Source organism: Silurus meridionalis, chromosome 19 (genome assembly GCF_014805685.1).
Source record: "Silurus meridionalis isolate SWU-2019-XX chromosome 19, ASM1480568v1, whole genome shotgun sequence".
Lineage (NCBI taxonomy): Eukaryota > Metazoa > Chordata > Actinopteri > Siluriformes > Siluridae > Silurus > Silurus meridionalis.
This window is the reverse complement of record NC_060902.1, coordinates 12,695,253-12,721,025: the sequence shown is the minus strand read 5'-3', so window position 1 is coordinate 12,721,025 and position 25,773 is coordinate 12,695,253. Positions and strand designations below refer to the sequence as shown.

Genomic DNA, 25,773 nt, shown 5'->3' with positions numbered 1-25,773 from the left:
CTTGTTGCCCATAGTTGACCATCCATCACCTCAGTAGATGACAAGAGATGCACATTAAGTAATGTCAGTTAAGTTAGAGCTTAAAGCTCTCAGTAGTTACTTAGTAGTACATAATCCAATGTAAACTGCTTTAAAAATATAAAAAAAATTTCTTGAATCTGATTGGTCAGAAGGTGTACATGAATTCTATATAAATATACTGCCCTTACCGTTACATCTAGTTTATTCACTATACATTTGAATACATTACTGCTTTTATCACATTTACTCCTGTACATAAGGGCTTGTATGGCAGACACATAATCTAATCATTTTTAATATGCATAAAAAATTTATTTAGCTTTCTCTTTTAAACTTTTTAAAAACAGAATTGAGTCAGTAAGTTTCCCAACAATGGAAAGAGGATCCTTATAACAAAAACTGAAAACAACAGTCTCACAAATGTTTTTTGACAATTAATACACCAATAAACAGCAGAAAAATTGTGTGTCACACTAAAAAAGTGATCACTGAAACTCGTAACATGCCGTCATATAAAAATATCCCAGAAAATGTTTGCAGGAACGCATGGCCTGTGATCAGAAAGAAACGTTTACCTCCAGATGTCACAGCTAAAAGCACATATAGCATTTGCTGATAATGTTTCATCAGAACAGCCATACCAATGCTAATGCAATGCTAATCAAATTTAAGTTTCATTTTAAAGATTCTATTATTTTAGCATGCTGAAAAAGGTTTCAGCTGCAGACAAGACACCTTAAACAAATGTAATGGATACTACAGTATCTATATAAAAGGTACTAAGTAAATCTGGTGCCTGATAAACAGAAAAAAAAATAATAATAATCCAAGTGTTCCATATCAACTAAATAGTTATTTGGTTTGTAGTTTAGTAAAAGCACCTGAATAGATGTTTATTTGCATAGTTCAAATGGCTGTTTGTTTATAAAAGCTTGATGAAAAGCAGGTCTGGAGGCAATATGCATCCCTCCAGCAGATGTCCTTAGACACAAAGATAACGCAGGAAGGATGACAAAAAATGTTTGTCTGCAAAAAATGGTTTCACTGTGACTAGTGTGTAACACTGTAGTCCACACAGGAAGACTGAACTACCCACCCTGACATACTGTTTTTTTTTGTACTGCATGACAGGTGGATTCCCTCCCCAGTCATCAGATGACACTGAACTGTCGAATGGCACTAAGCCAAAGATAGTGACCATTATTAAGAACACTCTTCCCCCGTGGGGTTTTTCCACGTTATGTTGTCCAAGGACCGGAAAGTCCTCAAAGGATGTAAGCTATTCAACTTATCTTAATAAAGCAGCACATCTACACTGTAAATGATTTAACAAATCTGATATCAACGTTTATTCTGCCAAGGACAAACAAGTCATAAATTGTATCTGCATGGGGGCTGCCATATTGTTCATGGCAAGCAATGTTGAACAATCTGTTGTTCATATTAAATTAGAATGCAGGACTTTCAAACCGGAATAATAGAAAGATTTTCTGTCTAAAACCATAAATCTCAGTTGTCCGGACGGCCAAGAGAGATAAGGTCATAAGATTTATTTTCTAATTTAGGCCTTTCAATTTTGATTTAAACCTACTCGCAAACATCACAAGAGAGCGTCTGACATGTTATTCTAACTGTGACATTAAAATCTAACTCCTGCTTCTTCACAGAAACTAGTCCCTTGTATAGTAGTTAAAGGGCAGTTCCCTTTTCTATACTCAAATTCTTTTTAGAGAGACATTTTTTTTACTCCCAAAAGCAGAGATTTTATGGACAATGAACCTAAGACAAGTCAGCAGAAATTGATTATACAATGTTTTTTTAACCTGTTATCATTCACCCCCACTTTTGGGACTCTCAGCTGAAAATGACCTACCTGAATTTCAATGAGAAAAGTGGGCTACATACACAATTTAGTGGATTTTAAGTTTAAAATGCTGAAAAAGATATAGATGATGAAGTACTGTAAATATAAACTTCAGGCACTAAACATTTTTATTATTTCCTATATAAACACATGAAATCAGTCCTGGAGCAATCCAGAAAAGAACTGGGTTGAAAGCCACATGTCTCATGAGTTTATATTTCAAACTCAATGAAGATATCGTGAAAAATGAGATTCCTACAAAACATTTATCTGAGACTATGTCTGGTTCGTCCCAACCAGACCAAATTCTGGGACTGAAAATGACCTACATAAATTTAAATGTTCAGTTCCTGACAAAAGTGTGCTACATGCACAATTTAGATATCTTTTTAAAGAAGGCACTTTGGGCTTTACTGTCAAATTTGATGATGCTCAAAAAGCTAATACGTTACAGATGATTTATATATAGATATATAAATACATAAAATTAGTTCTGTAGCAATCCAGAAAAGCCACAGGTCTCATGAGATTATATTTCACATTTTATGAAGATGGCATGAAAAATGAGATGCCTACATTTATCTGAGACCATGTATGATCCTTTTCTCCCTCCCCCTGATTGAAAGCCACCTGCTAGACTCAGGAAGCCACACACCTGCAAGGGTTTCCTGAACCTTTAAATGGTGTCTCAGTCTGGTTCAGGCTACACAATCATGGGGGAAGACTGCTGACTTGACAGTTGTCCAGAAGACGATCATTGACACCCTGCACATGGAGGGTAAGACACAAAAGCTCATCGCTAAAGAAGCTGGATAATGTAATTAAAAAAGTAATTAAAGCAAAAGAAGCCCCTACCAAGTATTGAGTACATATACAGTAAATTAACATACTTTCCAGAAGGCCAACGATTTACTAAAAATGTTTTTTGATTGGTCTTATGAAGTATTCTAATTTGTTGGTCGTTTTTTGTTAAATGTGAGCCAAAATCATCACATTTTAAAGAAATAAACACTTGAAATATATTAGTCTGTGTGTGATGAATCTATATAATATACAAGTTTCACATTTTGTATTGAATTATTAAAATAAATCAACTTTTTAATGATATTCTAATTTATTGAGTTGCACCTGTACACATATATTAGGGCTGCACGATTTGGAAAAAATCATGTTGCGATTGTGGTCAATATTGCGTTAGCACTATAATAAATGGTTTCATGAGTCCACTTGATTGGTAAAGAAAGCAAGGAAAATGCATACGCATTAGTGATAATGCTAAAATGTGCATTTGTAAAGCTATAGAGGTTTTTAAAAGGAAATATTTTTTACTTTTTTAATTAACATTTGCATTAACAAAACATTTTTTTCTTCAAGATACAGTTGAATTAAATAAAACAATAAATAAAAACATTTTTACAAAAATAATTTAAACATTGTTCAAACAGGGAATGCCCTGCCACTGCCCTCAGCCCGTTTAGATTATTTACAGTACCTGTTTTTCTTCTGAAGATTAAGATACAGTATGTTTACATACTTGAATTCAGGCAATTTTTAAATCATTATTATTAATTGTGCTTAATCTTTTTTTTATGGAAGATTACTAAAGATTTGTATGGTATGGGAGTAGAGCATAATGGTGGGAGGGCAGATACATGGAAGGGTGACAATAGAAATCTTGCCCAGGGTTTCAAATGGTTATAAACAGCCCTGTTTTACGCAGGATGTAACAGACACCGAAAAGAGAGCGATATACCGGGAAGAGCTGACCACAAATATGGGGATGTGTGTGGGAAAGAGTAGGATGCCAGGTGAAGGCGTGCCAATCAGCGAGTGCGCGGGTTACACGCTGGCGTCGAGGAAAGATGCGCGTTACTGCGAGCGGGTGTGTGTCCTGGCATGAGTATGAGGAAAAGGAAAGCGGCGGGGCAAAAGTGAAAAATACAAGAAATCAGTGAGATCTGTTACAGATTTGTCATATTGCCACGTGATGTAGTCACTTTAATTTAGCAAATCTTGCACAGTTCCTCTCTCTGCTCAGTATTGGTAATGTTAAAGATAAATATCGCCATATAACACAGGGAGCGTGCTGCAAACCGGAAAGTCACGTGCCCACACACGCCACACGTGCACTACCTAAACTGAGACTATCTGGTCTTTTTTTGTTTCGTTAGCGGCGTGGAAAATCTGCAAACTAAATGTAAGTGTCCACACAGGCACTTCTTTATTTCATTAAATCAAAACGCACAAGCTGACATAGCGAATGCGATACAATTATTCATGCAGCACTAATATATATCTCCTTAAGGTTTAAAGACAGGTTACAAAGCTGTTCTGTATGTTATCCTGACTAACGTTGAAGTTGCAATCTAATTGTCTCTATACACTACTAACAGGAAAAACAAGCTTTTGAACACCACACAGGGAGCTTTTCGAAGAACCTAAGTGTCTTTGGACTGATAATTTGGCAACAGGATTCTAAAAACTATCAGCATTTTGTTTAAAGCAGACATCACTGTTAACATAATCTGAGGGCAAAAAACTGGTTAGCCATCTGCCATGGAAGTCAAAGTGCCCCTCTCTTTGAATGTTGACAGTTCCTGACCACACGTATTGACTTAGTATCAGACTCTCTATCTACGCTACAGCCCAAGAAAGTGAGACTATACAGACGACAGCATACTACACATTCCACGATAACACACTATCTGACGTAGAGCTTGTGATCCACTACACAAACAAATGACAAACCAATTACATATACTGGCATATAAAGTTTTGTGTGGGGTTACCGACTACAAATATTTTAAGAGGTAAAACACTGGTGTAGACTAAATAACCTTTGACATCAATTAAAGATCTTTACTACTATACTACAACTTCCACTCCTTTAAGAAGGCTTTCTACTAGATTTTGGAACATGACTGGGTGGGGGCTTGGGCTCATTCAGCCACAAAAGCATTCATGAGGATAGACACTAAAATTGAGTAAGGAGACCGAAGGAGACCTGGGGGGTCTAGTATGGTACAATGTTACTTTTATACATATATGATTGCTCCTGCAATTTCTACCATGTCCACCAACTATGCAGAAATTACACAGCTATAATCAAATTTATTCCTACAGCATAAGGGTTGTGCTAAAAATGCAGGCATCAACTGAGAATTCCTCTTGCCAGAATCACTTCTCTATAGGCACAAACGTTTTTATTTGTACCGAAAGTCAGCTATGGTTTTTTTTTTTTCCTACTTCTCCAAATTCCAAGTGGCAACATCACAGTTAAACTGCAAGTAAATGTTTTAATGTTCATTCTGAATTACACTTAAAAATAAATAAAATCACTGTTAAGCTTGACTACAACCCAAACAGCATTCCAGCTCTAGTTACAGCAAATCCCAAATGACATCCTATTCATTTTGTTGTATCCTTAGAACATAATAAAAGTGAACGCCCTAGAGTGTTGTCATGTGTAGTGAAGAGGGACTTATGAGATTTGAGCACAAAATAAATAAATAACTAAATAAAAACCAAACAAAAACTTCTAGTTTTTGTCATGTGGTCAGTTTTCCAGTTAATTTAGTCTGTACTCAAGTATTTTTTCTTCTTCAATAAAGCATTATCGCTCTGCAGAGTTTTTGTGTTCTGCCATTAAGTGAAAGTTTGCATGTCCTTACTTTTACCAAAAGTTTGTTTTCATCACAGGAACAGTCATTGAGGCAAACTTGTTAAGGCTTGTTCTTAATTTACTCTGTGAGACACACGTGGCAGCGTGGTGTGCCACGTGTCGGATGACATATGTCTGTTTCCATTGTGACGTCTTTACCCTGCTGCCCATCACTAGTCATCAGTAACACACACACACACACACACACACACACCATTTACATTTGTGGCATTTAGCAGACGCCCTTGTCCAAAGCAACATACAAACCCCGATTAGGCATAGAATTAAGACCACCTGCCTAATATAGCGCTGGTCCCCTTTTGCTGTAAAAACAGCCCTGACCTAACGAGGCCACTCCACCAGACCCCTAAAACTGTGCTGTGTTATCTTGGCAACAAGATTTTAGCAGCAGATCTTTAAATCTCTAAGTTGCGAGGTGGGGTCTCCATGGATCGGACTTGTTTGTCCACCGCATCCCATAGACGCTCGATTGGAATGAGATCTGGGGAAACCATTGCTAAACCATTTTTGCTATGTGGCATGGTGCATTATACTCAGGAAGTACCATTTCTATGAAAGTGTGTACATAATGCAACACTGCTTGGGAGGGTGGTACTTGTAAAAGTAACAGCCACAGAGATGACTGGACCCAAGGTTTCCAAGCAGGACGTTAACCAAAGCGATAATCATTGTTATTCACTTCACCTGTCAGTGGTCATAATGTTATGCCTGATTGGTGTATATATTAAAAGCTGAGGTTAAATAGACAAAAGAAATTCAAGTAGCTTATTCCCAATTCACATGTTAACTGGTACACATTTAACTGGGAACATAGAGCGAGACGGACATTCTCTTTGGCATGTTCTTTATATGATAACTCGTACGAGTGCTATTCTTCCTGATTTCGTACTCCAGTCTGTGATTACGAGGCTCCCCTGTTCTTAGAGAACACCAGGCCTATTGCTTGCATTTTGCGCTTGATGTCGAGTCATGGTGAGTATTGAAGAAGTGCTGCAATCAGGGCGATCATCATGCAGCGCTCCAATCTGGGCACTTCAGTTAAAATAGGGCTTTCTGCAATGCATCGACAAATAAACAGATTTGGAACACCCAATGTAAAGTATGTAATGTTTGCTTGTGCTCTGCTGCTTTGCCGACATATCGATGTGCACCATACAGGAGTAAAAACAGAAGAAAAAATGATGAGACTATGCACCTTACAATCTAGAGGAGTCACAGACCTAATCATAAAACAGTTTAGAGTGAGATGTCTGTTTATACGACAAACAAAGTGATTAATGTGCCATGTGTTGAAAGAAAATATATTTAAAAAGAATATTACTATTATTGACGTGCTTCTAAATAATTTCTCAAGCTGTAAGTTACTGCTTAACTGAAACTCATTTACATTAACACTATATTATCAGTACCACCAAATTACGCTAATATAACAAATCTTACTAATACTGACCAGCCCCTTCTCTCAGAGCATGATCAAGTACATGCTTCGAGAAACATTTAAAACAGGTTCAACAGTCATTTGCACTATAAATGAGGAAATGATGAACCAGAAAATAGCAAGTTGCTTCAAACAAGAATGCTCTCCAGTGCAGAATTATTCTTACTGTCCTCATTCTGTAAGGGTTGTGGTTAAACAGGAAGTAACATAACAGGCTGAAGAGGGTAGGTGGGGACATGCATGGAAAGTGTTACACCATACTAAAAATGCATGTGTGTGCAAACTATATGTACCAATGTGTATTATGAAAAGAGAGCCACCAGAAGTTTGGCTGGAGCTAAAAAGGAAAAATCACTTATTGTACATTGCAAAACCGAGACAACACAGATTACTGCTGACTGACGACGAGTTAGACGCTCCACCCACTTGGGCTTATTTCCTACCCAAGTTTCCAGTCACATGCTTCAGGAACTTGACAGCTATATCATGACTGGCTTGCTTTCATTTCTGTCAGGCCCTAAAGGGACCACACGGTTTTAATCAGTGTTAAAAATTAAAACACCCCCCCCATGTAAAACAAACAGCAAAAAAAGATGCATCCTTGTGGTAAAAAATTTAATAAACGTTATTTAAAAGCCATTTTTAAAAACAATGATTGTTGAGTATCCTGGTTATTGAATCAGCCACAGGAAAAGGGCTGTGGTTGATAGCTTGCAAATACGGAGAAAAGAGCTGTTTCTGTTCTGTGAAAGCAGGAGGTTCAATGCCACACTGCATGCTAAATGAAAAATTGTTGATTCAAGCTCAACCAACAAAGACTTTCGGTATTAAGGCCATCAAAAATTAAACTTAAAACTAATCAGATCATAACACATACCACGTGGTTCCGGGATCTATCATTTTTGATACATTTAGCCACGCTTGCGTGTTTTGTTGTTTAAATGAAAGACTTTCATCTTGCCACCCATCTTTAAAGCCCAAACATATGTTGCAGGCTCTTGGGTCAGTTCTAAAATGTCCTTGATCGATGCTTTGTGCTCAAAGCATCTTTAGACGAGAAATTTCCCCACTGTGGGATGAATAAAGGTATATCTTATCTTTATAGTAATCTGACTTTTAAATAACTGCATGTTTATAAATGCTAAAACTGCTATTTAAAATAATTGACCACCATCAATATAAATACAATTAATTATGCAACACTACGGCTGTGTATACTACAAAGTTGAGCCTGGACACCTGCTGTCACTGGTTATTAAGTTAAGAGATACAAAAAAAGATCACTGATTCAGCAAGATAAACCAGCGTTTTTAACCCAAATGTAAACCATGTTCCACTTACTATATAGCACACTACCAAAATCATCAGAAACAAGGAGTTTATGTAGCGAACTGTTGCAGGCACAAGTTGCAGGTATGAAGGGCAGCAATGACTGACTTGGTACATTCTATTAAGCAAAAACAACTATCAGTGACAAGTTAGCCAGCTAAGTGTGTTAAATATACATCATTTTTTAAATCTACGATCAAAGGATAAGATTTAACAGATTTGCATATTACATTAGCCCTAATCGTTGAGTTCGAAAACTTTCCATCTGTGGTAGTAAGAGTAAGACTGGACAAATGCACACAATCTCACAAATCTAATACACTCCGCTACAACTTCATTATCAGCTGTTTATTTCTTCCTGGAGATTGCTCGGTTATCTCTAACAGCTAGCAAAACTGGCTGAAGTGAAACCCAGCACAAAGCTAAAATTCAGCATGAAATTGTAACATGGATACATTTTCCCAAAATCTACATTCATCTCTTCATACCTTTATAAGGTACAAGATTTTCAGGGAACTATTCACTAGCTTATTAAAATAGACCACCTGTTTTTTTTTTATATAAAACAGCTGCATGTTGACCTCCCGAGGAATAGTTTGGACCCCAGGCAATGACAAACAAGCATGATCACAAGATACCACTAGAAATAACCTTGCATCTCAATAAACAGAGGACAACTTATAACAGTAACAGACACAAACAGCATTTTTTTGAGGTAGTAGTCAGAGCCATTTGGTGTTTTTGTAGCAAGTTAAAAAATTTACTAAAATCAGGCCATAACTTGTGTGGCATTAATGATGCAGTCCCATTAACACTATCATACTGAGAACTCATTCAAGACCATATTTGCACAGGTTAAAAATATACAAGTAAGCACTGCTCAATACATGACTAAAACGCTGAATTATAAAAAAGTCCCAAGCATTATGTGAATCCATTCTAATCTTAAATGTTACCCTTTGTTTCTGACAGTAACATTAAAAGTTATAATGGATTCTATAAAGGCCTGCATGACCTGCAGTGACCTCAAGTATGCAACAATGACAAATCATGCATTGCATTGTTCATTCATGTACTCACTTCCTTTATTATTAAAATAATTCAGGTGTAGTGGATGTGAAACTACAAGGTTAGTACAGGTGTGAAGCCGCAGGGATTTTAACCACTGTGATTCAGTGTGCTGCATTTCCAGCATTAAGGACATAACAATTGAATGTAAGCAGAATCGCAAAGCAAAATGTGTGCCAGGATCATCAATGAATATTGATCTTGCATGTATGACTGGTAAAAACTACTTTAAATAATAATCCATATGTCCATAAACAAATAAATCAAGAAACAAATGCAAAATTAAATTTTAAAAAGGTAACCGTTACCATAATATTAAACTATATAGCATAATAACCGAGATATTACCCACTGTGAGATGTAGCTGAAGACTGAATAGTGTACTCTGCAGAACTGCTTCTGCTATTCACACACACAAATAGCAGGCGCCACATGGCTGCTGGATCTCCTGCCTATTCAGATGATTAGATCAGAAGATGTTCATGGGAAAAACTAAAAGCAACCTAACAAAAAATATATACATTCTCTGAATAATTTTTACCTGGAATTCTTTTGTATATACTCGCTCTTAAAATAAACTCGGACAAAAAAGCAGGATAAATATAATCTGCATTCCTCTGAAAAGGGTGCAGCACTGCACATACCTACTCTACTGATTAATCAAGAACAAGGGATGGGCATCCACAAATCCTGTCACATGGACACCATTGGTGCAGGTTGCAGTCACAGTTCAGCAACTAAAGATATTCCCTTCAGTTCAATGATGGTTTCAGTTCCCAAAAGAGAACTGTTTTTCCCTAAAGGGTTTTACTGTGAGACTTTAAAACTGCTATTACAAGTTTAAACAAGGTGCTGCATGTACGCACACGATTCTTCATTTCCATTGAAGGCTGCCTTCAAAAAATGTTGCACAAATCTAACAGCTGGCCCCTACACACATTGAAAATGCTATTTCCAAAACTAAACAGTTTACCAAAATTAACATTTCTGCTTTGTGTGCACAGACAGGGTGAGATAGCACTGACATTTAAAGGTGACAAGGCTCAGGTATCTTATAGACTTACCATCAAAGTGAGATGGCCTTCCCAAAATTGTGGTCATAAAGTTAGAAGCACATAAGTGAATATGTCGTCTTTGTATGCTTTAGTATTACAACTTCTTGTCAGTGGAAATAAAAGGCCTATACGTGGTTCCTGTATCACAATCCCCATATGAACAAATGTTCATATGTTTTGCCAGTAGTAAAGTTTAATGGCCTGCACAGAGCCCTGACCTCAACCACACTGGACTGAACCTCTGAGACAAACTGGAATGAAGACTGTAACCCAAAACTGTTCTACAGAGATCAGGACCCAACATCACTAACGCTCTTGTGGCTCGGATCCCCACATTCAAATCTAGTAGAAAGTCTATCCAGAAGAGTCACGGCAATTGCAACAACAAACGGGGGAGAAAGCATTTCGCAGCAGAATAGTTCAGAAGAGATTTCTTTAAAAAGGAAATATCCTGTCAGGTCAGGTGTAATTCACTTTACCGCTTACATATTGATTGAAGACGCACTGGAATAGATGGGGAGATCTTCCTTCCTCTGCTCGGTGATCATTCGTGTTCTTTTCAAAGGTTCTACAATCCAGATCTTCCCACTGCCCATCTAGTCTTTCTTTTTCGCTCACACACACAAACCCCCACGCTTCACGTGACGAGCAGTGCACTTCTGCGGCTAAAAAAGGGCCAGGCCGAAAGGAGATGAATGCTGCCTGGTGCCAGTTCTGACACCGGAGAGGAGACGTGACATGAACTGACGCAAGCCATTGACATCATCGACGTCCCTGTTAAAATAATGTTCAGGGCATCCCTTTCACACCAACTCATATTCCATGCCAAATGATTTGCTGGAAGCCAGCACGACCGCTTGCCTTATTCAACCTGACGGAGAGGAAATCAGGTTTTATTTGCGCCTCTTAAGCAACACACCAGAAATCGCTTGGCTGCTGCCACAAACACGAGGAAGTGAATGAACGCCTCTGCCTTTTTCACTCACCGTCTGTCTGATAGTGGGAGAAGGAAGTCGTGCAGGCGCTCTGAACTTTGAGACAAATATACAAAATTATGTTGTCTAAACTTTTACTTGTGAAACACCCACAGAAAGAAGCTCCTGAGTCATACTGTAACATGCTATCGTTTTAAACATAAGCCTGATTAAACACTCTGGAAAAACAGTGACATCCTGAAAAACAGGCAAAATACGCAGTAATGCACAATAAAAGCCTGAAATTCGACTTCACATAAGTGTCCGTAGGACTACGTAGTCATTGTACACATGGCCATTAATGGACTGAATAGCCAAGGGTCAGGGTTCCAGTGTACAGAGGCAGTTTCCACTACGCAGCATTAAAACAAATAAACCTCATTCCGGTGACTTCAGCGAAGAACACCCAAGACCAAATGAGCAGCTGAAGGTTTTAAGAGGGATTAGACAATAATCAGACCCGATCCTTAAATGGATCGCCAAGTCTGTCTAAATCAGGTTTCATTCCTTTTTATAATAAGTGACGTGGAGGTGAAAATAAGTAAGCAAATAAATAGAAATAATGATTAATGAATGAGCTGTTAAAAGGGGAATTTGTAATAGAGGAAATGTCCATTTAGGATTAAGTCCATTGTGGTAACTTCCCTTTTTTATTACCCAGGATTCCTAAACTTGGCTTGAAAAAGAGAGTCAGACAGAGAAAAGTCACATAGAGAGACAGTGTCAGAGACATAGACGGTCATAAAAGCATAGACAGGGACATAGAGAATCATAAGCAGACACACAGACAGTCATAAAGACAGACATGGACATAGACAGAGATATGGAGTTTTAGCTGCTCGTCTCGTTCTCACACTCTCACCTTCAACGCGTACGTCTCTCCGTTCTTCTTCTGGACGATTTCCAACACCTTTCCATTGATCCCCAAGCCCAGAACCTGGTTGGTGACCTTGTAGTCATCTGTTATGGCGTTTTTCTTTATCTGAAGCGCGGGTTTGGCGTGAAACTGGAGGTGCTGTAGAGTTTGTTGCTGTTGTTGCTGATTTGGGAACACCAGCTGATTCTGCGAGTTGGGGAACATCGCGGCTCACAGCCGGACACAAGCGACCACAGCGCGGCTCTTTTTTTTCGCCACTCCCCTTCGTTCACAAATTTCTCTGGTGTGTGTTTTCGAACAAATAAAAATTAGGAACAACCACTTAATGATCTACTCATTAAATACTTGTCAACTATATTTCAATAAAAACTCAAGAATTAAAAAAAAAAAACCGCTTCGGCTAGTTTCACCAACTTTGATGCTAGCTCGGAGGTGGCTTGTCAGCTAGCCGGCCAGCTAATATCCATTCCGTCGATTCGTCGCGACGGGAAACACCCTGAACTGTATGTTTTTACTGAATTTATGTTAAAACTCCGCTGCCGAGTGTAAAAAAAAAATACTATAATAAAATGTTAAAACTGTTAAAAGCCGACGACATGAGCCGATGCTTGCTAGCCGGCTAAGTCCGCAGCTCGCGCTCAGCCCCCTCCGTTACTTTGAGCCAGTGTCTCGCGACTCTCCCTTGGCACTTTTTTTTTTGGTGACGTCATGATTCAAGCTGGAACGCTCCGGTTCTTAAAGGAAACGCGATGAGGCGAAAAAACACAAGCGGCACATCCTCAACTTTCACCAAGCATTACTCAACAAACTACAATTTCTTTATTAAAAGATATAACGTACTATAGAAATCGTAATCTTTCTTTGATAAGTGATATTTTTTTGTTTGCCAAGTCCCACATACTAAACGACTCTTTTTCTTTCAGAGCTTTTCTTCACAGCTTTTTCAACTTTTACCTCCACCAATAATTTCTCCACCAATTATTTCTTTCCAATTTAATTAAATAATGGCAGCAGAACCATCCATTCCTATTTTTTTTTAAAGTAACATGTGATTCACTCAAGGTTCATGCTTTAGTCTGTCACCATGAACACGCTCATTGATAAGTGATAAAACTATAATGAATGGGCATTTGGAGTCACCCAGCAACAAACCAACAAAAACATCATCTGATTAAAAAAATAATTTGATGAATGTTTTGTAAAGGTCTTAAAAGTGCCAAAGGCAACATAATCCACTTACTGTGTTATTTAGTTATACTGTAATCTAAGTATGCAAACAGCTAATAGGAGGAAAGTCGATACATATCACTGCATGCATGTTTCCAATCCTGGTTGCAAATATAAATCATTATTATATTATATTAATTATATTATATTATATTATATTATATTATATTGCTCATCAGTGAACAGTTCATAACCTCAACAATAATAAAACTATAATGAATGGTCATTATGATGAGAATGGGATACTTTTTATGTTTGGTTTCTTTCAAGGTTTCTTCCTCATATCATCTCATGGAGCTTTTCTTTGCCACTCTATCAAATGGTAATGGGTCATTGGCCCATTACAGGAAAATGTGGAGTATTTGAAATTCTCTTGAGATGCTTTCTTTTACAATGACATGCCAATTTTGGTCAAGCTGACAATGTGCAGGAGGAGTAGCATGAAAGCATACTTTGGCAAATTCAGTCTTAACCCAGGGAATCCCGAGATGCTCCCTGGATTGGTAGCACTTGGCCTACATTTGGTCAGAATGTTTTTAGAGCCTTCACAGTCAGTGTTAGTTTTTTAGCAGATAGTTCTATGGACTGCACCCAAGCTTAAAGTGAAAGAGCTAAGAAAAGGGAAAAATGACAATATGGTGCCTAAACACTTTTGGTGATTGGCCCCCTAATAATAGACAGTAAGGTTACCAATGTCATGATGGAAAACTAGTACATTTTCTACTTGGGTAAGGTGATTATGATAAACTAGACTGTATAATAACCGTTGATGCAACACAGCATTACTGAGAAATTTGAAAGTGTAATTCAGCATTGTTCAAGAGTGAGGAACAAGAAGGTTAAGTTAACTAATGTACCACAGAGTAAACCACAATGAACTGTAACACTGAACTTCTTTAGGTGTTGAATGCTACAGTTAGTCAATAACTTTCAAATCATCATGCAAGTCCACTTTATGAGATGCAGCCTAATCATTATCAATCATTATTTTACCCATAACATTTTTGTAGTTTGGCAAACACCACACAGACAGTTCAACTTTAAAGCATGTTAATCTGTTTTTTTTAAATATATATATATATATATATATATATATATATATATATATATATATATATATATATATATATATATAAAATATTGGTAGTTTGGCTATGTGCTTGCTGTAATATTTCACAGATATTGCGTTAAAACCCAGCCATTATGGATGCACAAGCTAGTGCACTCTTAGTGCCGGTCCCAAGCCCGGGTAAATGGGGAGGGTTGCGTTAGGAAGGGCATCCAGCATAAAACATGTGCCAAATGAAATATGCGGATCACAAATAAGAATTTCATTGCGTTAGAAAATAGCTTTCACAATGATGAAATGAACAATAATGCTTGTTGTCTTTAATGAGAGGTGACAAAAATGGACCTTTTATGGTTTGCATTTGTGTACAAATTGGGATAAGATATTGATGGAAAATATCCAACTATCTCAGTTCTTCTCCACAGATATACAGTAATCCCCCGTTTATCGTGGTTATGTTCCAAACCGCTCACGATAAACGAAAAACAATGATAAATGAACGCCACCCCAAAAATGCTATTTTATGTATACAGTACTGTACTGTATTAATTTCTTACTTAATTTTATAAAAAATAATTATATTCTTATTAATAAATCTCATTATTTGAACATAAAACTCCATAAAAACAATTCTTAAAAAAAAAAAAAAAAATGTACCCTTTCTCACTAAAAATATTATTGTAGCAATCAGGTCAAACCTATTGATATAGAGTTGTGTACAATATGCAAATTTTTTTATTTATATAAAAATATATATACATTTGACCACACGATGGCGCCATTTACATACATAACCCTCTCATATTCTCAACTAGGTATAAATAAGTAAACAACTGTTACACAATTTTTTTTGTTGTTTCATATATATATATATATATATATATATATATATATATATATATATATATATATATATATATATATATATATGTATGTATATGTATTATATTATAATTAATATTAGTGGGCTGTATTCCTCAAAGACTGTTAACCTTATGGCTTTTTAAAAGGTGAATAAATCTTAAACGGGTACCTTAAATCAACAAAGAGAGAAAACGAGAGAGGAGATAAAGAATATGTTCTCATTATTAAGTTACGTTGAAAGCCCCCGAGGCATACAACAGTATTATCTTTGTCTTATCTTATCTCATCTTTAGTGTACCTCGGTATTGTAGTTCCGGTACTAAGATCAGTTACAACTGCCTGTGGGCTGCTAAGGCTGCTGTTATGCTGTGTACATAGGCCGTGCATGCCTTACCGCAACATCAGTGTTTTTAATGAGTTAGCAGACTAGTAACCGGTAGACTGGTTGCAACAAACTAACAGCTGGATACGTATTTCTGGATATGTTCATGAATTAACCACTTTATCTTAAGCAGAGTCACAGTGGCTCTGGAGCCAATAAACCCTGTGTTTGACATGACCATACCCACACACTTCTTCAAACCTAGGGATAATTTTGAGGCATCAATTTGGGAGTGCATGGAGATTGACCACACAGTTTTGGCAAAACCAGGTGTGCTTTGATGCAGACAGTAACCTGAGTTTAGGATTGAACCCATGATGGGTCACATTTTTGTTAGTTACATTATCCTATGGGTGTACAAACATATGAACTAAACTGTGTTACTTAGACTTGTGCTGTGTAGTGTATCTAAGTCACACCATCCGGCACAACTCAGTACACGAGTGTACATAATAGAAGTCCATGTTTATATATACAGTATCTCACAAAAGTGAGTACACCCCTCACATTTCAGCAACCATTGTACTATATCACCACAAGGGACACTACTGTAGAAATTAAACTTGGATATAGTTTAGTGTAATCAATTTGCAGCTTGTATAGCAGTACAGATTTACTGTCTTCTAAAAATTACTCAACATACAGACATTATTGTCAAAATAACTGGCAACAAAAGTGAGTGCCCTAAGTGATAACAGCTATTCTCACACAAAATATTGACACTTTGGACACAGTTGTGACATGTTCACTTAGGGTGTACTTACTTTTGTTGCCAGCTATTTAGACAATAATGGTTGTATGTTGAGTTATTTTAAGAGTATTAAACAAGCTGCACATATACTCTAATTATATTAAATATGGATTTCTATAGTATTGTCCTTTGAGAACATATAATAAAATGGTTGAATTGTGAGATACTGTGCATACATACATACATACACACACACACACACACACACACACACATCTATCTATCTATCTATCTATCTATCTATCTATCTATCTATCTATCTATCTATCTATCTATCTATCTATATATATATATATATATATATATATATATGTCTGTGTGAGGTACAGAAAAGTGCTATTAAGTCAAGAAAAGGGAGCAAGAAACCAGCTGCTCTCACACAGCTCCAGACACAGCCGGTTGCTTTAGTAAAATAAATCTTTATATAATCCGTCCCAAATTCTGTCTTCTTATCACAGCCACATGTTAAAATTGTCCTTGAGCTCTGCATTTGAAAAAGTATTATGGGACACACAAAACATACTGAGCGAAATTATTAATTAATTTTATTTATAAGCTTTAAAAATCATTAAAACAAAGTCATCTATTTCTAGTTTGAGTTCAAAACATATTGCATTTATTTATGTATTTAAGACAGGAGTTTGTTTTTAAGGTTAACCAAAATGAAATGTGCTACAGTAAACAGTGCCTTACACCACAAAGTGCAATGCAAAGCATCGGATGCAGTGATGTAAAGCACGTCGTCACTGGACTGTAGAGCAGTGGAGACGTGTTCTCTGGAGTGACGAATCACGCTTCTCTGTCTGGCTATCAGATGGGTTTGGCGGTTGCCTGGAGAACGATACTTGTCTGACTGCATTGTGCCAAGTGTAAAGTTTGGTGGAAAAGGGATTATGATGTGGGGTTGTTTTTGGAGTTGGGCTCGGCCCCTTAGTTCCAGTAAAATAACTCAATGCTTTAGCATACCAAGACATTTTGGACAATTTTATGCTCCCAACTTAGTAGGAACAGTTTGGGAATGACCCATTCCTGTTCCAACATGACAAAGCAACGTCCATACAGACATGGATGAGTGAATTTGGTGTGGAAGAACTTGACTGGCCTGCATAGAGTCCTGACCTCAACCTGATAGAACACCTTTGGGATGAATTAGAGCAGAGACTGCGATCCACACCTTCTCATCCAACACCAGTGTCTGACCTCACAAATGCGCTTCTGGAAGAATAGTCAAAAATTCACATTAACACACTCCAAAACATTGTGGAAAGCCTTCTCAGAAGAGTTAAAGCTGTTATAGCTGCAAAAGGCCAATATTATATTAAACCCTATGGATTAAGAGTCTGATGTTACTCAATTTCATTTGCTTGTGAAAGCAGATGAGCGAATACTTTTGACAATATAGTGTATCTAGTAATTTATGTTTATTGTTTTTTTTTTTTTTTTACCTTAAATGGATGTATATGTATACAGATTTTACTGAAAGTTTCTTTTTTGTGCTAATAGACTATGATATGGTGAATCAGAACTTTGTTCTTATGCCTACCATCTGGAAAGGGTTAACCATGATACCAAAACTTTTTCAGCTTATTTTTTTGAGATCCAGCTTTGAAAACAGATATTAGTCGTATATACTCATCTCCCAGCAAGGTGCCACTGAACCCCAAACAGAAACAGTGTTGTTATAAAGTTCTATCCCCCCTGTTGACAAGATGCGATTGTTATTCTGACAATTATGTAACCCAAACCTCTCAGGCTGAGCACACAAAAAACACTTTGTTTTCTTTTTCTCCTATTACACTCCTACAAATTATTGATCAACCTCAGTGTACACAATGTAGTATGCAACATTTTCCTGCCTATGTCTAATATTTATGCTTCTTACTAATTCAAATATGAACACAATGTACTGAACAGGCAAATGTCCCTTTGCTGTCAAGCTCTCATTGTTTTCTTCTTCATGATGTTAACTAGACAAAATATACAGCTTGCCATGTCAATCATTCATCTACTGACCAATCAGAATCAAGAATTTAACTATGAATGTAACAGAATTGTAAAGAACACATATACAGAACAGAAACAAAATAAAAAGAAATCTATTTGTATTCATTGTATTCATTGTCTGTAAGCCTGTGGACCACAACAAAGAGATCAGACATGCAATTTGAAAGACAGAGAATATGTTTAACCTAAATTGCTTACACTCTACAATGTATTTACCGCATTCATAGTAAATGTCTGTTCTGTGTAGCTTTATTTTTTGTATACACAACTTTTTATATAAATATTTTGCTGAAAATACGTCCAAATATTGCACTGCTGGCATTTCTATCTCTGGGATTTTCCCAATGTTTTCCAGCATTTGTGGGGTATAGTGGTAGGGTTCATATTTCACTTAAAGAAAACCTTTTTCTGGCCACACCCACTTCTGTTTTAAATACAAATAAGCATGTGGGTATTTGAAGCAGGACACAACCGGATACAGGTAGTACCATTGCACACCCCAAATGCAAACAAAGCACTTGTTTTGCCAAGTCATCATCTCCAGCCTTAATCCATTATACATTGCTTAGTATCTATTCTATATACAGTACTAGTCAAAAGTTTGGACAGACCATTTACTTTAGTGATTTTCCTTTATTATTAGTTTCATTTTTAACATTATACACTAGTTCTAAAGACATCCAAACTATAAAAAAGCACATATTTAATTATCTAGTACACAAAAACATGTTAAATATCTCGGAAAATATAAAATATATTCAGAGATATTTAACATGTTTTTGTTTACTAGATATTTGCGCCATTCTGGAATGGTTTTTCAACAATATAAAGGAGTTCCCAGAGGTGTTGAGCTGAACCACACATTCAGAAACGGTCCGTTTATGTCAAAACATAGACATAGCGGTTAATCTCAAATTGGGACACATCAGAGCAAAAGGACAGTTTTCCACTAAGATGAATCCATTCCTTGTAATTCTTGGCCAGGGCAAGTTTCTTTTGATGGGTTTTTCTCCAAAGTAGTTGTTTCTTTGCCACTATTCGACCATGACGTTGGAATATTTTAGATAAAGAATCTTTCATGAAATGAAATATTTCTAAAGCTGGTAAGTCAAAATAAATGTATCCTCTGCAGCAGAGGTAGCTCTTGGTCTTCCTTTCCTGGGACAGCCCTCTTGAGAACATAGCATTTAATGGTTTTGCAGACTGCACTTGGGGATACATTTAAATTTCTTGAGATTTTTGGACTGACTGACCTTCATTTCTGACTAAGTAATGATGCACAGTCTTTTCTCTTCACCTCACTGAGTGTTTCTTGCAATAATATGGATTTGTAAAGTAGCTTTAGCACCACTAATAGTGTTATTGAGTCTGGATTCACTCCTTCCCCTGTACTACATATCTGATAGTCTAAAGCACATTAAGCAGGAACTGTCAGAAATTATGTTTCTGAGGAGGCACCTTTGAATTGAAGGCCATTCCAGGTGACTACCTCGTGAATCTATTGCGAGAATGCCATGAGATTGCCCAGCTGTCATCAAAGCTAAATTTATCTACTTTAGACAATCGGAAGTATAACACTTTTTAACACTTCTCTATGTAATTCCTTACCTGTTCTTTCATAGTTTGAATGTCTTTAATATTAATGTACAATGTTGAATATTATAAAAAATTAAGAAAATCCTTTGAAGGAGAAGGGGTGTCCAAAATTTTGCCTGATAGTGTAACAATTTGTCAAACTAAATAATAATCAGTTTAATTGTATTTGTATTGTGCTGTTAACAGTGGACATTGTCCTAAAGCAGTTTTGCAGAAATAAATAGATTACAAATATACAATTGAATACACATATTTATAACCATATATGTTTATAGATAATCAGCAAGAAATTGGTGACAGTGGCAAAAAAAAAAACTCCTTAAGATGGTTTGAGAAAAAAAACCTTGTAGGAACCAGACACAAACAGAAACTTTCATTGTCACCCAGATAAGGATATGTCCATTCATTATAGTTTTATTATTCCTAAGGTTATCAACTGTTCACTGGTGGGCACTTAATATAATATAATTTGCAATAATTTACATTTTAACCAGGATTGGAAGCTATTTGAAAGAGGCAGGCAATGTTATATTTCAACCTTCCCCGATATTATACAGCGCATTTAGATTACAGTAACTAATGAACACAGTAAGTGGATTATGTTGCTTTTGGCACTGGAGGAAGTTTTCCATGAAGAAAAAAAAGACCTTTACAAAACCTAATTCACAGGCAGTTTTCATCAGATGATGTTTTGTTGTAGCCTGTGTCTACTTCAGCATTCTACATGCATTGCATTTTAATTTACTGCCATGTACCGGGTTGTTAACCTGAATGCCTTTTAAGCACCAATTTCACCCAGCAAAATCCTTTATATACAGCATATTATTGTGTGTATAAATATATAATTTATTTATTTTGTATTTTTTTGGTTTTGTTTTAGACTGGATCACTTTGGCATGTGTGAGAAATCCTAAACTGCCACTTTGAGTTCTCCTGGCCAAGCTCACATTATCTATTTACAAGTCCATCAAGGCTTGCTCGCGACTGTACATTCACGTCTGGCAAAGGTTTCTATATCAAGCCAGGGATCTGATTTCATGTGTTGTCTAAGTGGTTGTGTGGACAGATGATTGTGAACCCATTGCACCCAAGTGGCCCAATTAGTGCTAGATATATTGGAAAGACTTTGAAACATGAAAAAATGAAATCCCTCACACAAATTATTATTAAATCTCATCTAATTCAAATCCCAACCACTATTTCTAGCTATCACATGGCAGCTGTCAAGCAAATGTCAAGGCTACAACATTCTTGGAGGAGAGTGCTAACTTTACTTTCCCCATACGATAGCTCACTGCCAGGGGAGAGAAGGATTTCAAATGTCCTTTCGGACATTTTAAAGTAGTTAAGGGCCCCATGTACAACTTGAGATTGTGTTACACTTACCTCAGTTCCCCCATTAAACAGCAACAAAAATTCCACAAGGAATTAGCAAAGCAGCTAAACTGTAATGCATCATAATTCGCTGCATCTAGTGCAGAGGGTAGGTCTCATGATAATCTGGCTGTGCAGGAACAGTACATTTTAAATCAATACATTGAACCGCATCAGTTTTGTGAGTTATTTGAAGAAAAAAAAAAAATAAATAAAAACAAATACTCGTCATGTTGTATAAATTGCCACAAAAATGCGACTGCCGGTTATTTCATAATTTCAATATACATAAAAAATACAATGTTAGCCTTTTGACTGACAGCAGTGAAAACCAATGTGATTTTCTACTGTTGTAACCCAGCTACCTCAAAATGTAATGTTTTGTGCATGCTGGGATGCTTTTCTGCTCACCGCAACTGTAACGAGGGCTTATTTGCACTTCTATATCCTTTCTAGCAGCTTAGCCATATTCCTCAGACCTCTCTTATCCACAAGGGGTTTTCGAAACAGAACTGCTGCTCATTCAGCATTTTTCCGCACCATTCTGTGTAAACTTTAGAGTTTGACAGTCTTTGAAATATTCAAACCAGCCCAACAACCATGACACTTTTTTCCCTATTCTGGTGTTTGATATGAATCTTGAGCCTAACGTGATGCAGATGTCAGTATTACAAATATTTCAACATCGGCAAAGCTTTTTGTATGCAGGCTGTAAGCTTGGCTTTGTTGGTGCAGCAGCTTTGTCACAGTCTTTAGGTATTTCCTGTCCGAATACCTCAGCCACCATAGCTCTACCGATCAGAGTTTAAAACAAGAGTTGTTACAGCCCTCTGAGCACAGACACAGGTTTAACATGTTCCAATTTCTTTGGAGACTGGAGAAGGGCCGTGATATCAAGCACAACCAGACAGAGTGACAGAACAGACTGGTTCAAAGGTCAAAGGCAAAAGCATTTTAACCTCTGTAATCTGCAATAAATGTTTCAAAATACCATGTAGATACACATGTGCAGGTTTCAGTAGAACACAAAGCAGATATGATCTGCATGATCTGCTTCCAAGACTATATTAGATGCACTGCTGTGTTTATTGTGCAGTGTTTCCTCAGTGAGCTGTTGGTTCAGTGAATCAGTCAACATTATAGTCAGTTTATTAATCTCACTCATGTGTTTACCAAAAACTTTGATGACAGTCTAGTGGTGAGGAAAGTATATCACTCAACATTGGGCCACTTTATTTTAATACGAATCAAAGAAGATCCCTTAAAAGCACTCGTGCTTACTTCAGGAGACCGCAAATGTATACACTGCTGCAAAAATAGCCTCGCTATGTCAGTATACTCAGGAGAGAAAATAAATTCATATCCACACAGCAATGGGCTACAAGTTATTTAGCCACAAGTAGATGTTATAAACATATAAATTAGGAACTTATAAAAACAGCATATTAAATAGTAATTCATCTCTCCATAAAACCACTGAGTTCTGCTATATTTGTGATGTGATTATAGATGGAAAAGAGACAGTCAATGTCCTGTGACCCAGTAATGTTCTATAATGGTAATTTGATCACAGCCTTAGGCCAAAGACAGAGGGGAAAAAGAAATAAAGTGATGAGGGAGAGAGAAAAAGAGGATAGAATACTGATTTCTTGTTAATGGACATGTCTGTCCTACAACGGTTTAATCCAGAGCAGGGTGGTTAATAAAAGACTAGGTCTGGCCCTCCTTGTTTGAGTCACATTGAAATTCCAGTCATCCTCTAGCACAGATGTTCCGATAATCAATGATCTTCGTGATGGACATGTACACATATGTCCATCACAAAGATCCTCAATTTGTGCCCTTCAGATCCCACTATGTGTGGAAGTACTGCCCTACTTTAACCCCTAGCAGGTCATGACAGAAGACAGACATCAGGGCATACCTAAAATGCCCCACTTTCTATATAGAACTAATTTAGGGGGATCAAGTGGTTTTTGGAAATCGTTCCAAGAAATAGGCACAAAATCCACCCATATCCATTCCATGCACAGTAACCCAATACTCTGGACAGACACCAACCAGCTGAGGCAAAACAGGGCTCCGCATAAACAAGATCAGACTTGTGTCTGGACACTTAGCAATTACAGACGGCCTTCTATCAACGAGTTCAAATAATAAAACACTGACGTCGATGAGTTGATACAGGAGTACTTGTATTTTTCCTTAGCAAGGCATTTAAATGGACAGGACTAGCGACATAAAAAAAGGACTTTTAACTAGAATGATATTCATGGACAAGCCCATCACTGTATGTCTGACATTTTCCTAACAAAGGACACTCTGTAAATAGTGACAAACCTGCTGGCACCGTGTCCTGTCTGCATGGTGAGTGATCTCTCAACACCGACACATTGCAGACTCAAACACCTGCTGTCGTCTCTCCCTTCCCCCCACTTGCACACCCTATGTCTGGCCAGGTGCGGAAAAAAGAAAACACAAGCCACTTGCTTTACCTAAGGTCGCACATATAGTAACAGGATTGAAAGAGTCACTTTGTGAGCAAGATTAACAGAGGAAACATAAGCCAACCTAATATGGTGCAGTAAGATAGGCTGCAGTAGACTTGCCCCAAGCTGGGTGATGGAAGAAGCTGAAAGAACAATAATGATCTATGTACACTTTGTCTTGTGTTGAATGAAGGATTAGTGTGGTTAGTTATAATTTAGGAAGGCTTTAGGTTAGGATAAATCTGTACTATTACTGAAGCCCACAGCTAAACTGGGGCCCTCTCAGACAGTAGTCTGGTATATCATGAGATTACACTGTAGCTTGCCAAATCCTTTGGCACAACTATACAACCTTAAGCTGATGACACCATTACAGTGACCTTGACTAATCAAACCTAGTAAATGCATGTTAACTGTAACCTTTCTATCTGTTAAACCAAGAAAACTCAAAAGACAGGCTTTTCAATTATTTTTTTAAGCTAGGTCCCCCAACAAGCCTGAAAGGAAAGGCATCTGGTTCATGACCATGTTGGGACATCAGATCCCCAGGCCAACTGGCCTATTCCCTTATCATTCCCCTGACTAGAATGAGTGAGGACACTGGGAATGAAGGCTAATCCCTCATGTCTTTCCAGGGGATAGAAAGTATAAATAAACCTCCAAGCCTACAATATCCGCATCAACAACAGTTCTTGTAAATGCTCACGTTTCCAGTGCAAGTTTCAGTGGTTAATAGGATTAACCAATACCTCTATTAAGGCTTTGTGGCCAATTAAAGTTCAGCATAGATAATGTGTGCAGACGCCACCTCAGTTTTTCAAAAACAAGGATTGAGGTAAGCAAACTAAGTTTAACCAAAATGTTGACCATCTGCAACACAAAATCCAGCACATAAAATTGTGCCAATGTGTTAATTCCTATAATATTTAACATTGCAAAAAAAAAATATATATATATATATATATATATATATATATATATATATATATATATATATATATATATATATATATATATAGGTTTAAAGCTTTATTTTATCTTTATAATGAGCTTCCAATATTGAATCTAACATTACCAACCAACATGGCTGCCTGATATTTGTTTTCTTCTAATCCTCTTTCAATGGGTGTTGCATCTATGATCCGTTTTCTGCGGTTGCCACACCGTTCACACAGTAGAGTTTAGTAGGGCACACACAATCACACTACCCTTGTAACCATTTGCATCTAAGATTTGCTACCTACTGAGATTTTAATGACCTTTCTAAAGCAACTGTCAAAACAGATCCCGATTAGCACAGAAGAGGAAAACCTCTCCCAGCCCCCGTCATGTGCAGATGGATTTTGGACTCTTCAGGGCCTTGCAGTGACATGGAAAAGTACTCAGTAGTCAGTAGTCAGTGAGAAAAAAGAACAACGTTTGAATTGGACTCTATCAGCTGCTAAGAGGGAGATCTGGATCGCTCTCTAGCCCACCTGTCCCCCTGCATAACACACACACATGTATGCTGATGGGCAAGGAGCAACTATGAACATATGCACAGCACATGCTCACACATGCTCATTCTTCTAATAGTATAATAGGTTTGGCTTCAATGAATGTTTAATCGTAATAAAACTGTCTTCTTTTTGTCCAAAATCATCCCAATTACTAGGCTGTCGTCACGCTGTAATGTAATGTAATGCTAATTACAGCTAAAACCTTGATGA

The 25,773-nt window shown here is 37.1% G+C and overlaps 1 protein-coding gene across 2 annotated transcripts in view; it reads right to left on the bottom strand.

Moving 5' to 3' along the window:
- The window catches only part of mapkapk2a (MAPK activated protein kinase 2a), a 33,781-nt gene extending 20,792 nt beyond the window's left edge, over nt 1–12,989 (bottom strand). Inside the window, exons 1-2 of one of the 2 annotated variants that reach the window (XM_046875716.1) lie at nt 12,723–12,989; nt 12,294–12,588 (exon numbers count right to left, since the gene is read on the bottom strand). In XM_046875716.1, the coding sequence (XP_046731672.1) occupies nt 12,294–12,512 (219 nt within the window). In that variant the 5' untranslated portion in view covers nt 12,513–12,588; nt 12,723–12,989. Of the gene's footprint in view, nt 1–12,293 lie in introns of both variants that reach the window. The other variant, XM_046875715.1, reaches the window with a different exon arrangement.
- Between the last annotated feature and the right edge of the window lie 12,784 nt (nt 12,990–25,773).